Source organism: Temnothorax americanus, unplaced genomic scaffold (genome assembly GCF_048541705.1).
Source record: "Temnothorax americanus isolate GAGA-0224 unplaced genomic scaffold, ASM4854170v1 Scaffold1, whole genome shotgun sequence".
NCBI classification, from domain to species: domain Eukaryota; kingdom Metazoa; phylum Arthropoda; class Insecta; order Hymenoptera; family Formicidae; genus Temnothorax; species Temnothorax americanus.
The window spans coordinates 6,320,095-6,338,387 of record NW_027509230.1 but is presented as its reverse complement, the minus strand read 5'-3'; the positions used below and the strand labels follow the sequence as shown (position 1 = coordinate 6,338,387).

The 18,293-nt window shown below is 37.7% G+C and overlaps 1 protein-coding gene across 10 annotated transcripts in view; it reads right to left on the bottom strand.

Moving 5' to 3' along the window:
- The window catches only part of Rbp6 (RNA-binding protein 6), a 634,317-nt gene that overhangs the window by 247,216 nt on the left and 368,808 nt on the right, over window positions 1–18,293 (bottom strand). For all 10 annotated transcript variants that reach the window (XM_077406163.1, XM_077406176.1, XM_077406184.1 and 7 more), the window contains one exon: window positions 15,915–15,999. In XM_077406163.1, coding sequence (XP_077262289.1) covers window positions 15,915–15,999 — 85 coding nt within the window. The remainder of the gene's footprint in view (window positions 1–15,914; window positions 16,000–18,293) is intronic.

Genomic DNA, 18,293 nt, shown 5'->3' with positions numbered 1-18,293 from the left:
CCGATAAAAATGGACTACCGCTTCGATCCAACGCACATTACTTTTCGCGCGCGACGAATGCGTCGTTATCGCGATCGGAATCGAGGCGAGGCCCGGAAAACCATCTACGCCAATGGAAATCCGCCTCGCTCGACGATGAAAAGAGGATCGCTTAATGCGATTTCATCATTCGGCCGTGCCTGAATCTGAAACTTTTAACGGAATATGAGCGTATCAAAAAAAACGCTCGTACTAATGAAGACTAGCTGAAATACGTTTTCGTTTATAACCGGAGAAAGAAAATTTGCGTTATTGCTGACCTTTAGTGTTACCGCTAAACTACATGTACCTCTTGAGCCATATTCAATTTAAATTTATTTTATCTCTCTAAAAAAATAAAAAAAAAGTTTACCGAGTTTGTCAAAGAGATACGATTCATTTTGAATTAATTGCATGAAATATGCATGTTCTGCATTTAAAAAAGGTATGACATTTCCGTCTTAAATATTCTACAAATATTTTATTTCAAGTTTTCAGACGGCAGTTCAAACGGGCTTGTTGCGTTTCTAGAGCACTGAGTTCACAGTTTTTCGGATTTTTAATAATAACGCTCTTGTCAGTAGTTTTCTCGACAGCGTCACCGACATTCGGCGCCAGCCAATATCGCGGCACGATGTACCTTTAACGGCTGCCATCTGGATGGCTCTTTACACCGACAGCAATAGAAAGATATATGAAAGCGAATAAGTAATGATTAAAAGTTACAAGGAAGGTTACGACGTATGAAAGAGAGACTGAGTCTATTATTATACATGTTAAGTTATGTCGACGCAGAATTTAAATACATTGTTATACAGAATATACAAATACATATTAGAATTATTTGCCCGAGTTTGATATGCTATTTCATAAAAAAAAATAATTTAGTCGACAGAAAGTGTGATGTAATATTTAAGATATTTTAGATACTTTAGTAGCCTCTGATGGCTAGTGCAATATTAAAATAAAATTTCAGAATAAAAGCTAAATGTTACGAAATTAAGAATCTGAGAAACTGTCGTTTATGCTATGTAGCATGTCTGCAATGCTAAAATATAAGTGAAATACAGTAGACACCCGTATATATACGAGGGATGCGTTCCGTATTATATACGGAAAGAACGGTTTTGTTGAAATATCTAAAAATTTAGCTAGATCAGAAAACAATGTTGCACCATCAAAATAATTATACTAAGTCGCTAAAGTATGATAATTAAAAAATTTTGACATTTTAGCAATTAATTTGAGTGTTCTACATAATTATTTTGATGCATGGTGCCACAAAATTATTTTCAGATCTGTATCTAGCTAAATTTTTAGATACTTCAGAGTATAACCGTGAATATTAAAAATGTAAAAATAAAGTATTTTTATTTTACTGTAAAACAAACAACTATCAAATTTTTTCCATCGTGTTGTACGAATGTTATATGGGAGTCTACCGTATATGTAAAATTCAACATTTTTAACAATAAGAATCTAATGTTTCAAAACATATAATGTAATGAACACATCTCGAGGCTTCATCAAGATGTTAAATTACTTTATACAATTCACTGGCTGGTCCGCTGCGATCATCGGGAACTTTCGTCTTCGGCGAACAATACAATCCTCCCAGTCGATATTGCGGACATCAGAATCTCGCGAGCCCTAAGTTATCGAGAGGCTATTCTGGAAACGATCTCCGGAGAAACTCCTCCTCCGGCGTAACAGCAACAGCAACAACGACAGCGACGACAACGAGAACGTTGCTGTCGCGACGAACAGTGACAAAACAATTAAGCAACTCATAACTGCCTAGCACAGCCGCTCTCCGGACACTGTTCTCCGCTCGCCGAGCTTGCGTCAAAATGTCATGGGCAACGAGGTCTACCAGACCGAACTGAAATTGCAACTCGCGAGAGCGTATAGCGGGCATAATGTCCTTTCGCAAACTCGCGCCGCCGTCGCGGAAAAAGGCATCTCAGGAAACTCGGAAGTTTGCCAAATGGCATCGATGCACCGCACCAAAATTTCGCACGAATATGACGAACATGATCTAAGCGATAAAAGAACGCGATGAAAAGAAATCGGGATAGAGCTTGCGAGAGCGCGATCTTTGCTGCTGCAAGGCTTGTGAGTTTCTTCGTTTCTACATTGCACGATAATCATTTTGTACCATTTGAAGAATCAAAATAATACAAATCTCCAACATCCAATTTAAAGATAATGAAGATTATAATCACGTCGACGACCCTCTGAACATCCGGTTCAAAGCGGATATCCGACAGTATCGTCTCGCGAATGAAATGGCGCCGACAAATACCGCACAAACGATAGCAAATGTTGGAAAAAAGAGAGAATACACGGGAGCAAGAGTGCGCTGTTTCCCGTTTCTATCGGGATACCTCGAGAGAGGCTTTTGTGCAGGACGAAGGAATTCGATGGAACTGAATCGGGAGCGTGGTCGGTGGCAAAGAAACGGGAGAGAAACGACAAGCGAGTGAGTCTTAGAAGAATTACCGAAAGCGTTTCATGCTCTCTACGACGACAACGTCGCCCGGCCGTCGGCACGTCAATGCTCCCGGGGCGATAAAGTGCTTTTCTTTACGAAGGCACCATCCGTCGCATAAGCGCGGCCAATCAGGCGACAATGGCTCGTAAATTCGAGCCAATCAGGAGGGAAGCCGAGACGTGACCGCGACCACGGCGCGATATTGCTTATGAATTATTTAAACGGCCGGAACAACAACATCCTCGTCTCGCCCACCTCTGTTTTGATTTCGCGACAGAATATTTCACGTGACGATAAGAATCCAATAGGCGCGTCAGCATTTTTCGAACAAAGGATTATTGTTTGTAAAACTACGTGCAATTATAGCATAATACCGTCTGTTATTAGACAGATTGTTTTCGCGAATACTTATATGCAATACATGCGTTTTGACACAATCTGCAATCAATTGTACTTTTTCTTACAGAAATATATTGTATATGAGAAACTAAATTTTTAAATATGAGACTCTTAAATATGATCTGATGTTAAATATTTTCATTACCAGAGTTTCCATTGCGTTATTTTTATCAAAACAGAATTTAAAACTTAAATTAATGGAATAACTTTAATATCTTTTCGAACTGCAGTGATTCGGCAAAAACTTCATATTTCCAAACTTGATCTTGACACTAAAACAAGCATCGCTATTTTTAATTTGATCTTTAGTATTGCTGTCTTATGCAGCACATATAACTTTTTGTATACCACGTATAACAAAATGAATGTTTCGGAAGTAAGCTCGGGCTGGCTGAATACATACAAAATGCAAAAGATTGAGCGAGGAAAGCTCAAGCCCGGCCAAGTGTTCCTGACAATTCGGATGTTTGCAGGCAAGAAGGCGAACTATGCAATTAGCCGACAAGTTCTAACTTCGATGATGGAGGACACGCTTTCGCGTTTCCAGCGCGTTCCCCGATTCCCTACTGCCTAACCGCTTACTTCGTGGGAAAGCCTGCAGCCTCCTCAGCTTTCGAGACCGTGGATTATAGCACATTGTCCGTGAGACACCGCCTGAGAACTCGCCATTGATTTTCTAACGATTACTTAAGACTTTCCCTCGCTCTTCGTTCTCCAACTTGTACAATGGATTATAATGTTTCTCTTTGGAAACTGTCTCCTCCTCCATGTTGCATGTATTTTCTGTGCGCCATTAAGTCCAACATTTGGACCAAAGTCACCGAGCACCATTGTATTAATTTCTAAAAGCGAGAGAACCGTACTTCTTCGACAATTAAATTCTATCCTGTAGCATTTATTTAGAAAGTATAACATGCATTGTGTGCTGATAATCATTCTCAACATTTCTTATCTCACAACTTTTCTACTCTTTACTTTTACTCGATAAAGATTTATTTTTATTTTTAACACTTGTTAATTTATCTTTTTATATCTGCGCCATATAAAGCGTTTGCTTTCGGATTTTCAATGAGCTTCAGTCTCGTTACATAAATCGACATAATGAGATATCATAGCGTGAAAATCCCTGGCAAAATCTTCCCCTCGTACCACGCTCCGTGCTGGAACTTTTATTCCACCCTCTCGCGGGAATCTCTCGTCTACGTCGCGAGTCTGTTCTTCCTCGGAGAGGAAGAGGCGGCCAACCGAGGTGAAAGCAAAATGCGCGATTCAGAAAGCTCTCCGCGCGCGTCGCTGATTACATTCGTAATTATTATGACGTGTTAATACGCGTGTAGCAGCCGCACGACGAGCTCAATAGATCCCACCCTGTATCTCGGTCCTATCTACCTTCCTCGAGTTAAGCTATTATTCCACCTCCCTCCCGCTGCAAAACATTCCCGCCACCCTGACGAGCTTTAGCTTTGTGCTATACAAATGCTTCGCACGCGTGGTTTCGCCTTTCCCACGCCGCGCGCCGATCGTCCCTTCGTACTTTCCATTTCGACGTCACGTCCCACCTTAAACGATAACGCTTGCCTCGGAGTATCTCCGTCCGCGCATCCAGCGCCTCGTTAACGTCGCTCTCATCGATCTCGGCTGACCCTGACCTCGCCTCGAACATGCCCGATAGCCGGAAATTGGTCCGTTAAGGAAACAGACAGCCAATAATTTCGGTAAGATAGCGTGGTGGAAGTACCGTTAAAACACTTATATTCCTTAATTTATCTATATTCATCAATTATAATATATATTAATAATTAAAATTGACGTTAACGTCAATTAACATTTAATATTTTTTTACAATTATTAAAAGTATTGTGATCTCTTCCCACGCTTGAAGTTAGTTCATTTTAATAGTAGGATGATACAATACTCTAATTGGTACGCTTTAAAAATGTCTACTCTTTCTTGATATTATGAGTCAGCTTTCTCGAAATGTCGCACGATTAAGCAGATATTTCCAGTTTCTCTAAAAGCGAGGGGCTCGTTTCTACGACGTTTTAAATGGCAGCATGCAAGTCTTTTCCCCTGTCATCTGTTTTTCGGAGTGCGGAGCAGAGTAAAAGTATACGAGATCCCTGATATTTCGAAAAGAAAAAGAGACCCGAATATGTGCGTGAAAAGCGAACAGACGCAAAGAGAAGAAGTGAAGGGGAGAAGAAAGGAGAGGAAAGTAAAAGAGAGGAACGTAGTTCTTGTATGTGTTGTGTACCGCATGAGAGTTGAGTTTTACGCGTGTTTAATCTGGAAATGGATCGCCCGAGAATACGCTTCTATGAGGCGAGTTGAAGAGGCCGAGCAGGGAAACAGACGCGGAAGAAAGAGAGAGAGAGAGAGAAAGAAAAAAGAGAGAGAGAGAGAGAGAGAGAGAGAGAACAACTGAAATCGACTATTTCGTCATCTCTCTCTCTCTCTCTCTCTCTCTCTCTCTCTCTCTCTCTCTCTCTCTCTCTCTCTCTCTCTCTCTCTCTCTCTCTCCTCCTTCATCTACCCTTCTTGTTTTTCCTTCCTTTTGTGCTCTCCCTTTTGCCAAGTCGCACGACATGAACTGGCCAGCAAACTGCTAGAAAACGCGCGAATAACTTCTTGCGATCGCGGTTCATTACGCAAATTACACATTTGTACAGGACATTGAAAACAAGATACGTATAATTTAACTACGCAAGTTGTAATTCTCAAGGAGAAGCAAGATCTCTTCTTCCATACACAATTATGCATTTTTAGTTTTTCACGTTAATCAAGCCTCAAGTTTAAATTAAACTAAAATTTATTTAAAATAAATCAAGAAAAACATCGCAAATATTTGCGTGAAGTTCCATCCGTCAAAGTCCTGTAACTTACAATATCTTTGCGCGATTATAATATCCCCAATTGCGATTTTTCCTATAAAAGATACACTTCGAACTTGCAGGAAAATCAGTACAAAATTAATGAGACTTTATTGTGCGAAAAGCTGATGTGCTTTTCACTAAACTTCCTTGTTATACGACCAATCTCTATATGCTTATACCGAGAAAGTATAATGTAAGATAACAATACGAGGAATGTATACTTGGGCGAACATATTGTCGGTAGGTAATACATAATTCAACATGCGCAGTATCAAGAATGTAGTTTCCAAAACGAACGACGTTTATTCTTCAAAGTTCACAAGCGAAGAGCGCAATTTTGCCAAAAAGGAATGATAAACCGCGTCATATATCAGCGTAATGAAACAACTTAGTCTTTTTCACACCCTTCCTTGCTTCTCCTTATTTAATCGTTCGTTATCGCGAATGAAAATTTTACGCAGCGTCACCAGCTCGAGTTGCGTTAAGGGATCGTGTCCAGGAAAACGCTTTTAGGGCATCGTCTTCGGCATGGAGAAACATGAAACCACCTTGTCTTAGGGTTACGGAGAATGGACTATCACACGCATCTCGTTTTTCTCTCACGCAGCATCCGTCGCCCATTATCAGCGCAGACGGCCTTTTAAATTCTCTAGCGAATAAGAGACTCTCCGAGAGACTAATTCGTTTTTAATAAAACAATATAACGTGTTCATTCCATTTCCTTGCTTTTTTAACACTAATATCATACGCTCAAATACATAGGAGTATATGTGTCGATGTGGGAGAATGTACATGTTTTGTCTCACTAAACATCTGAATTATGCATTCGCATTGGCTTCCATTTGTTACTTAATAACGCATCAAAATTATCTATCTCAACAATGGTTTTCTCAAAAATAAATGACATAAATCGCAAGCAGCCATGCTAATTTAACAGGTAAAATGTGGCCGTTCTCAAAATAAAGCCGTGAGTTGCGTCGATATACCGCGCTCGACGCACCCGCCTATCCGCAGGAAGCTTATATATCATACTAATTATTTATATTTCATATATACACACCAGAGCACAAGTACTTGCAGCCCACAACGTGCACGCGGTATTTTACACTCGCGATACGTCGTCATATACACTGTACACGGTGTGCAGACTCTATTCGTGCGCGGTCCAAGAACAAAAAAAATATATGCTATAACTTCGAGGTTGTTTTAAGTTATTTGATAATTAATAAAAAATAATATTATCTGACTCACATTTATTAAATAATTTCTTTATATGATAATACTATTTTTTTCACTTTAAAATTGTAAAATAAAATTTAATAAAAATCGTACGTACATTATGTTGCTACGTTAAAAAAAGGGAAATATAAGTTATTAGTAGAAACTATCGATTATATAGTTAGAATAGATTATTATATATCGTAAAAGTAATTATATATTGTTAATTAAAACACTGTTTCTCATTTAAATAATATTTTTCAAGGCCTCTCTTGTAACGCTATTATTATTTTATTACTCGAGAAAAAATTTATTTCAACTTTGATGAAACAAGCACTTAACCTTCCACTCATCAATTCCCTTAAACTCTAGTTAAAGACATTGACGATCCATCAATCTTCACGAACGAGACAGATAACATCCGTTGAATCTTTAACGATCCCTTAAATGCAATTTTTCTTGCCTCATTGACGTCTGTTAACGCTGATGCTTGTAAATCATAACAAATCATTAAAAATTTTGATAGATTGTCAGTTTCAATATCATTAACACGAATTTTAGAGCGGGGTAACTGAGACAAATTAAATAAATATTAATGTAGCAATTAAGTAGCGTAATTATGGGCTAATTTTTTTCAGTAAAAAATTAGAAACTAACGGGAAAATCGCTGCGTATCTATTTAAGAGTATTAAAGTTTTCATACAATTCTATTTCCATATAAAATTGACATATTAAATCAAATACTTTTCTGTATACTGGAAACGCAGTGAACGTTCTGTTTGTGTCACATACAAATTTGATAACTAGCTTCTAGTTTAACGTTGCGCTCAATAAACATGACACATACAGCTGTAGTATAAAACGTTTGCTGCTAACGAAAGATATAGTACACCCCTTTTTTACATTGGTAATTTCCAAGCTCGTTAAGGCTGCGAACGTGTGCGTCATATAAATTTGATAACTTTACATGTGAGTTAAAAATAGACTTGATATAACATGGCAATTATGGCAGTTATGAAGAATGACGGTTGTATCGAGCATGGATATATTTATATTTGTTATAAACGTATCTGTATCATTTCCGCGCAATTTTTTTGCTTCTTTCCTTGACATGATATGGATTCATTACATTGATTACATGATGTGGGTTCATAGTAGTTGTTTCATTGAACGTTGAATTTCCTGTTCCTTTGCGATTTATAACTTTTCTTAACAAGCGCCGGGTACGGATTGTTCGACAGACAGCGATAGTTTATTCCGTGACGGGAAAAAGGGATTGGGCGGAAAAATTTCTGTTGATGTTGTGCGCCATTAACAAGATCGCATTTCGCCGATACCGAAAATCAAAAAGGGCGAGGCACTGAAAGCTGTAAGGGTGGGCTTCTCGATTTTATGTTTAAAACGGTGTGAGAATAGAAACCATCGAAAATCTCCCTAAGGCAAATCTCCCTTAAGGATGCCGAATACTCAAGCCACGGCAATCGATCGACTAAAACCCGCCATTATATTATTGTACACAAAGGAAGTAGTATAATATGAGTAAGATCATTATAATTATAATGCTAATTATATTACGAACGTAATTGGACTTCAGCTATTTCAATGATATGTACTAAAATGTTGTCATATATAATATATATATATATATATATATATATATATATATATTAACTGCATTCGATTAATAGCTTAACTACTGACTAATTTGCTTGAAATGTGTCTGTTCCTGTTGATTACAATTCAACAGTAAATTCCATAGAAATTTTTCAAAATGGAATATAAATAATTAAAGATGCCGAATATTCAAGTCATGGCAATCAATCGACTAAAATCCACCATTATATCATTGTACACAAAGGAAGTAGTAATTAAGTAAGATCATTATGTAATTATGATTATTATGTAATTATATTATTATAATTACAATGTTATATTTGTTCTTATTATATATTAAAACTTTTAATATATTTTCGAGAAAAAATTGTGAATTAAAAAAAATATTCATTAATCATGTTTGCATATACTTATAAATTTCGCGGATAAAAAAGATAAGAATCGTTATAATAAATTAAAGAGGAAGATAATCTTTTATTTCTGCAGTCTCCCAGCTCTTTCCGTGGATAGCTACATTCTCTATCCCGTTCCTTGATTTCTGCCCGTAATATATGGGATTTTTTTATTTCCCGTTCCTTCCGCAACTGTCTGATGTAGGTGCCCCAGTTTCGACTTATATTCATGCCGGCTGTACTCCGCATATCCGACGCAAAGGGCGAGTGAGTTAAGCCGTTAGTAACAGATGCCGCAACCCGGCTGTATCGGTTTAATTCGTTGGCGCGATAACCAGAACTTTCCCGGAGACTCGACGGGATGCGTCTTCATAAACCGCGGGCCATAAACTTTCCCGAATTACGATTACAAAGTGACTAATTCCCTTTCCGCTTCCGTGCCTTCTAATTACGTTTGTGTTTCCCAAGGAGTCCCCAGTCTTCCTGGGAGACCTGAATCAACAGTCTCGAGCGAAATCTTAACAACCTACATAATTCTAATTCCGAACTCGTCAACGCAACAATAATTTTTTTCAAGCATTTGATATAAATTGCTAAGCTGACATGAATAATATATATTATTGAAATATTTCATATATATTTCTGATAAAATATATATCTTATTAAGTTGTTCGTATACATACATCTACAGATATTTTTTAAAAATGTTTCAACTATCATATGCCAAAGAGATTGTACACATTTAGGTATCAAAAATATCAATTAAATATTCCATGATACAATGGTATACAATTGTAATATACAATTATGGCAAAATAATCTATCATACATAATACTATAACAATGACAAAGATGTCATTATAGTATGTAATCATTATGTATGAGTGAAAATATAGATATAATGCTACCAGAGCAGTTTGTAAAACATATTTTACCCTTAAACGCATTTATAATAATTTTTCTGTATAAATCTTTATCAGTATGCTATAGTATCGTGATTGGTTTATTTCAAACATACATAGAATACGGTAATTGCAATATTTCTGGACAAAACAGTACATGTTCCAAGCATGCAACACTGTTCCAAGAAACAGTACATATCCCACTGAAATATTCCACACATATTTCACATTGCGGCAAACAGAGATTTCAGAAATATTTCTTCAGGAATATGAATGAAATAGTGGATTATTCCATGTCGCTACGGCAATTGGGGTCAAATCGAAGAACTCGAACCTACAAGTGTAAAGGATGATGCAGGGAAAAACGCGGGTGAAGAATTCTTTTGAACCACACATGTCCAATGACGTTGATAGGTTGGAAGAGAAAGGTATAGTATAGACGAGATAAGGTGTAAGCGGGGTAGACGGTTTGTATTTCAAATTTAAAAGCATTCGACAATAGACGCTTCTCGTATTGTTGACTCACTTGAGAAAGAGAGAGCGAAAGAGGCAAGAGGGAAGAAAAGTGTACGGAAGTGAAAAGAGTCGGCCGAAGAGAACGACGACTGAGAACGAGGAGAGGGATAGCTCAGAGTTTTGTGAGGGACTGCAGACAATTTCCGCAGGGCTTAGTGGCTTCGGGCTCTCCAAATAAATTATTCCGCGGATGAGCGACGCTGCTTATTTTTCAGCGTTTTCCGAGCCACCGCTTGAAACGTACGCAAGGCGTTTAAAAAGCATCGATCGAAAAAGGAAAAAAACGTAAAAGAACGAATAAAGCGCGAGAGGGAGAAAACAGAAAAGCAAGTTTTATTATACCTTTAAACAAAACCCATTTAGACACGCAATATTGAAGAAACTGGCTTTACATTATAAAATATGTGTGAGTTGTTTATTTTGGAAGTGACGAAAGCTTATTTTAAACGAAAACCTTACAAATATTAACGATATTTCTTATTTAATGCAGCAACTTATTTTCAAACTACGCTTATCGAAATAAGTAGATCGTATACGCATGTTTGCAACACAATAGTATTTTACATTAAATAAGTTAATAATGAAGTCTAGGAAACAGATTGCGAAAGATCTTATAAATGTATATACTAATTAACGCTCGCAACATTCAATATTTAATCGTTCTCAATGCGCTACATCTTTAAAGTATAAGAAGCAAAAAATGAGACCGATTTTGTGCTCTATATACCATGCTTCAATCTATATACATATAAAAACTGATACTATGAGTAAGTATTGCAATGTAGTTACGAAAAATATCGATTCGTAATACTATCTTTATGAAAAAGCTCGTTTAACTACATTACAATATTGCAATCAGAGTTTGTGAGAATTTCAATTTGCGTAAGTATAGAAAATTGCACTCACACAGAAGTATCGGAAAACCGCGTTTCAGCATGATATCAATTTATCGTTTCGGTTAATTCCCGACGAAACATATATACTTTAATACGCACAATCCCGCAAGAATTTTATTTCTCCGATAACCTCAATAAAAATATCCGATTTTATTTTCTTTTCACTTTATAGTTAATGTAATATTTCCTCGAAATTGATAACAAGTCAGCGTATTTATACAAATCTTTCAGCTGCTGTGTATTTACACACAAAAATAAAAAATTTAATGTTAAGAAACTGTATGAACTTCAACCGTATTAAAAAATGTAAAAAAAATGTTAATTAATATCAAATATTAAAAATTCAGCGACAAAGAGTAAGGTAAAGGTACCAATACCCGGACACCTTTATTATTTATAAGTATAACGCGAATTAAAATCAAAGATAAAAGTATTTTTTCTTATAATTTGAAACTTCAGTTATAATATCCAAGCGTTTATTTTCATAAATTTATATTTTTTTAAAGGTATCCAGACATAGATACGTGTCCAGGTATTGGTACATTTCCTATGCTTAAGTGTCCGGTTATTGGTACCTTTACCTTAATGTTTGTGATAAAATAGAATTGCCAAAATGTTTCTTATATAATTTTTCTCCATCAAAAATAATTTCAATTTATACATTTAGACAGAATTTTAGTTTACAGCTCTGCTACTAATATTTGACAATAAAATAAAAATATTTCATGATAAAAATTGAAAATCTTTTAATAGTAAGTTTTCCAACAAAAGTTCTGTATTGTTAAAGAAACAAAGAAAGCCGAAAAAAATAAACATCCTGGTGTTTATAACGTTCTTTTTGGTAGTAAAACTAGTGCGTTTCAAAAAGGGTTAAAGCCAGTTCTTCTTTAAGGAAGAAAGAAAGTCGGAGGATGAGGAAAAGGACGAGACACTCGTCTGCCACGTGCTCTCATACGATACGTTTCTAAAGCGTCGAGACGTCTGAAGGTATCCAAGAATGCGGGCCATGCAGAGAGTTCTAAAAAGCTTCCACAATTTCGCGTGCATCCACCCTTAAAGGTTCTTTCCCTCTTGCGATTTCCTTCTTAAACCTCATCACCCGCATCTGTTCTTATCCTTTATATATCATGTCAAGTTACCTTTATAACATTTATGGTGTATCATACAATTAGGATTTATTTCTTTAACGCGTAAGTTAATATTTTTAAATATTCATATTAATATGAAAAAGATATCGATCTTGATATTAACAAAAAATTTAAATTTATACTGCTTGAAATAAAATCATATTTATTAAAAAAAATGAAGAATAAACGCAACAAAATTCTGATTGATTTTAATTTAAATATAAAAACTATTTTTTCTATAATTTTTATACATTTTTTACCGCGGCGCACAATACAATTATTCTTGCAATTGAAAACTGTTTTCTTATAAATAAATGAGACTTACAATTAGATCTTTATAAAAATTAGTTTTTCAAAATCTTTGATTATCTTCTTTTTAAAGTCCTCGAATTTCTCTTTCTTTTCTGACTTGCATTACAAAAAATTTCTGCGAATTAAACAAGGTCATCTTTTGATCACGTGCAAAAACTAAAAGATTATTTAAGCAAGATTTATTCGAAACACGTCGGAGAATGAAGTATCATTATTCGTGTGTTCCTTCGAAGCTTAATTCATCGAAAATTCTTGATTTTTAGCCGCTTTCAACTCAAAACCGCGTTACTGTGAAAATTGCTATTCCCCTAAGTTCGCAATCTAATCTACAGTTCTGCAGAGAGTCTGGCACTGCTGAATTTCTATGAGAGAATGGAGAACAGCCCCGCAACCTCATATTATAGATACAGTGCCAGCATTACGGCAAACACGCGCGAGTACAACCGATTTGGCTACTTCCGCTACGCCTAGCCTGTCGAAACCAAACGGGACGCAAACGAGGACGCGCACGTTCGACCTGCGTATTTTTTAATCAGCATCCGGCCCGATTAAGCGGAATTTGTTGGCTATTCTGATCGGTTAGCATTGTGCGGTGGGTGCTTACGCGTCACATTGCGAAAATCATTGTCCATGCCAGATGGAGAGAAACGTCTGGTGTATCGACCAGCAAAATCGCTCTTGCGTGAACTAACCCGCGCTGATTTTCGATGTTATATAATTAGAATGACCCAAGTGTCCGGCTCACGTTCATGGAAACTTTGCTTTTTTCATTAAATCATGTATATTTTTAATACAAGATATAATTGTAAGATTCTTTGCATGAAATGTATCTTATATGTATTTTATAAAATTCGGGATGTTAATTTAATCAAGATTATGTAACTAGTATCTTCTTTAATCTGATTAAACACAAAATCTATTATTAACATTCACACTTATAGCTATTAAACATCCAATTCCGACTGGATTTCAGTTAATATTTCTATTCTATTCTAGGAAAGTTCACATGTGAGAACCGAAGCAAACAGAAACTATACGACAACTACACTTGCCGGTAGAATATTTCGCGCTCCTGTCTAATTTTATTTATATTCGCGTGTTAGCACGAGTTAAAAGCTTCCCGCATTCGTTAACGCGGACGGGAACGAAGGCCGCACTAATTAATGCGGCGATACTTGTCAGTGAATCAAAGCAACGGGCTCTTCCCCGCGTTTGCATTCCTTGTATGTTCCTCGTCTCTTCCTTTTTCCTCAGTGAGAGAGAGAGAGAGAGAGAGAGAGAGAGAGAGAGAGAGAGATGGGAGCGAGGGGGAAACGGGCAGATAGAGTGCTAGAGAGTGAGGACATCTCATCCCTTAAGAGGAAGCCTTAATAGGATGCGCCGGCGGTTGCCCTATACGCGCGATATTCTCTTCCCGCTATCGGGAAGGTGTTAGCTTCCGGATCCGTGCATTCGCAATTTGCATTAGCCGGAGCGAATTACGCGAAATTTATGCGAGCCGAGGATACAGCCGGGGTTGCCCTCGCTTAAGGGTATTCGGGGCCACTTAGGCGGCCGCTCCGGCGGTGGAGTCGCTCTACTTATGGCGCCGTGGACAGCTAATGTCCGCAACTATTTCTCTCTCGCCGTATAACCCGCGCTTGCCGTCTTACGATATTATTCCACGAGCATTGTGTCTTGTCCACCGAGAAGGAGAGAGAGAGAAAGAGAGATAGAGAAACGAAGGGTGGCGCGTTTGCCAAACGACTATGTCGGCCCACGATTAATCGTCGCACCCGCCACCGTCGCGTCGGCATCGCGTTCCGCCCGATGCCGTTGAGCGTTTAAGGTGTCCCTTAGGAAAAGGCGAGAGAACCGATAGAGAGATACGCCATCCTCTTCGATGAATTGAGATAAAATCTTTCACAAGTGAGAATTCAATCAGTGACGCAATTGGCCTGACATTGAAAAGTTTTTGCGGCACCGCGTATAAAATTGCTTTTATCGTTTTTAAATGTGAGACACGTATAATTCAAAATTGAAGTAAGTTGTAACTTTATCATTGTTCTGGCTCACGTCTCTTGAGTTAGGTAGATAGATCTAATTCTTTTATATCAAATTCAAGAAACCATATAGTTATTCTTCTGAATATGTTACCACAATTTATTAAAACAGAGAAAGATCTCGTTATGTGACGTCAGATTTTTTTTATACTCATAAACGCAAAAATGTTAATGTCTTGTATGCTATTTGATTTACAACTAAAACTTGGACGTGTCAGAGTTTAAACAAAAAGGGAAGAACTTTATTTTTCAATTAATCCAAAACAGGCTTTTTTGCAACAAAAATTCAAATTTAAACCTGATAATCTAAATTGAGATTAATAAGTCGCGACAGACATACACGTCCAATGAATTTATTCATTTCAGAAAATATAGATAAATTAATTTGTCTGTATAACTTTTTTCGGGACATTCAACAAAGACGGCATTTCGTTAATAATTGAACTAACTATTCATACAATTGCGACATGTGTAGATAACGAATGATATGCCTGCACTGAAGCGAATAGGACGATACAACGTTTGACGCTAAATTAATGAAGTTTCAAACGCGAATAAAATTTTGCTCCCGAAATCGATGATACAGATGTTATGGACTGCAGCTACCAATCGGTTTGATCAATCGACTCGCAGCATGCTCTTTCAATTATCTCGGGACGGCAGCTCCGATCGGACATGAAAATTAATTGCTCACGTGACGCACATTTGATCACGGCAATTTGTATCTTTTTTTTTTAATAGCTACCTTTTTCCGCGGAGTGACTCTTCGTATTTCGTGGTAAGCACAATGTTTATGATTGTCAGGGATATCGAGAGAATTCGTCCTTTCTAATTAAGTTAGGGCAAGTTACAAAACGCTAGTAAACGCAGATTTTCTCAACACACACACACACACACACAATTAAATAATTTTATAAGTTACAAAGTTATTAGATTATATAAAGCAGAGTTAATTAATAATTATTAGAATATTTCGCATACAAGATTGTGAATTCGCATTCAATAATACCGCACAGTTAAAAAGTTAACAGTTAGAAAAGTCAGAAACTTTAATTCGGGACCTGATTGTGCACTGTTAGAATTAATCTGGTAGAATGTGATGATTACTCACTTTCTTGCCGTCCAATTCGTGATTGCCCTGCGCCAGCACTTTGTCTACGCTCGCAGGATCTGCGAATGTGATGAATCCGAAGCCCCTGCAAACAAATAGAAGGAGGATGTTTAATATGAATGTGTGCTCGTAACTCTGGACGTTATAGCTGCATTCCGACATTTACTGTCAGCAACTGTCAGTAACAGTTATAAAAAAGTATAGATTTTTTCAGTACGGACAGTGAATATCGGAATGCAGCCTAATTAAGCAAGCATTATTTGCTGATAATAATAGTATTTCTATCGTGAGCGCATACGAAGATTGTATAGTACAGCGGCACACGTTGCAAGATACATATCTCGATGTAGCGCATACATCAAAGCGCGCGATCGTAAAAAGAAAGCCGGTCGGGAGCATAATATATTTCTGTATTAATTTATTCTCGTAAATCGCGAGAGATACGATATTATTAATTCCCTGAATAGGGTAATTTCCGCCCCTTTTATTTCCGCGATTAAAAGTAGTCATTAAAAGATAATGGATTACTGCCGGTTGGTTTTTTTCTATTTTACGGATTAAAAATTACGCCAAAAGAAATCACTTCGAAAAGAAGCTTCGAAATACTCGTGATATATCATGTCGGTTTGATTTATCGCGAGCGTATCTACTACAGCATTAAGTTAAGCTGAGATTAACGATGGATTAATTCCTTGTGTTGTCTCTAACAACGAGATCAATACTTTATATTCCAGTTATAGAACATATGCTAGTTTATTATAGAAATAATAGTAAATCAATACTGGAAAAATTATCTTAAACCATATATGATTATAATTATCTCTCTCATAGATTGAAAATTTTTAATATAAATTAAGCCGCCGCGCCGACGACATTAAAAACTGCAGAGAGATTAAAGAGAAACAAATATCACGCATGGCATAGTCCGTTGCGTCATAAATTTCACGCGGGACATCCGTGTACAAACGGATATATAAAAGACAAAGTTCGACGCCGTGAGCTACCTAAGGGGGTGGATGCCGCCGGCCGATCCCACGAACAAGGGATGAGCGATACGACGATACAAGGGAATGCAACGCGCCGAGAGCCGGACGCAAAGCGGTTTGCATTTTTCATGCCGGGGCCGCCCCGGCAGTTATTGAAAATATTTACATGTTATTTATGGGGCACACATGCTTCAAGAACCAAACGCGCCACCGTGCTACCCCCGTGGATTCTCCCCCGCGTGCATGCACTCTCTCTCTCTCTCTCTCCTCGTCCAACTTTCGCACGCAAACCCCTTCTTTTTTATCTCTTTTCCTTCGACTGCCTTCCTCTCTCTCTCTCTCTCTCTCTCTTTTTCTGTTTCGCTGTTCCCTGCGAAACGGCGCGTATTCCGTCGCCGCTCCCTCTCTCAGCTCCTTCATCCGCTCCCGAGGAGCAACCCCCCGGACCTGCCGGCAACGTCTCGAAAATTCTACAAAACGTTTCACGCCTCTCTTACTACTTCCGCTTCCTTCCCACCGACGAAACAACGAATACTCGTATGGATTGAATTTTTGATGGAACCGACCCCTCCGGGCCCTCGATCCACCCTCTTCAACCATCCCGCTTTCCGTCGCCGCTTTCCCTCACTCGCGACGTTCGGCGATTCTCGTGCGTCGAGTGCGAGCTGCATAGAAGCATCGCGGACTACTTCTTCCTACTTATATCGATTTCTTCGGGCACGCGATACCATCTCGAACGAAGTCGAAGATAAGAAGGGGTGCGTACGTAAGAAAAGTAGAAAGAGTGCGGCAACGCGTACATTTGCGTTTACGCGAAATCGGAAGGTAGTTGATTGTTATTCCGCGTCAGTAACATTCGAAAAGGGCACAATATAATAACGCCTCGTGTTTCCACGTGACGTTGAAAAGAGCTAGTTTCTCTCATCGTTCGTTTCATAACAGCGAATTGCAACAACGACCACAGTTATTGCAATATCGCTGTGTCAACATACACGACACGTACATACATGAGTATACGAGATTGTGCTTTTAGTAAAAAATTTTGCTCTTTGTCGTATCCTTTCACGTTTTCTTAATTCTCAATATTTATTCCGCAAATGTATAAATGATTCCTGATAAAATCATTAAATCATGCACATTGCGCTTAATACATACAAGATGTTCCAGAATTTGCAACAACAATTTTTTATCTATTGATTCTGCGGACCAATTTATAAAGTCAATTTTTCTTTGGCTACAATACCGAGAGTGATTGCAAGTTCCCAATATTTCCAATATTAAATAACTTTCTAATATACTGCCGATTGGCTAAAAAATTGACGAAAGGCACAATATACAATATACGTCTCGATTTATAGCATCCATGATGCCGTCCGACATTAGTGTGTTTGCG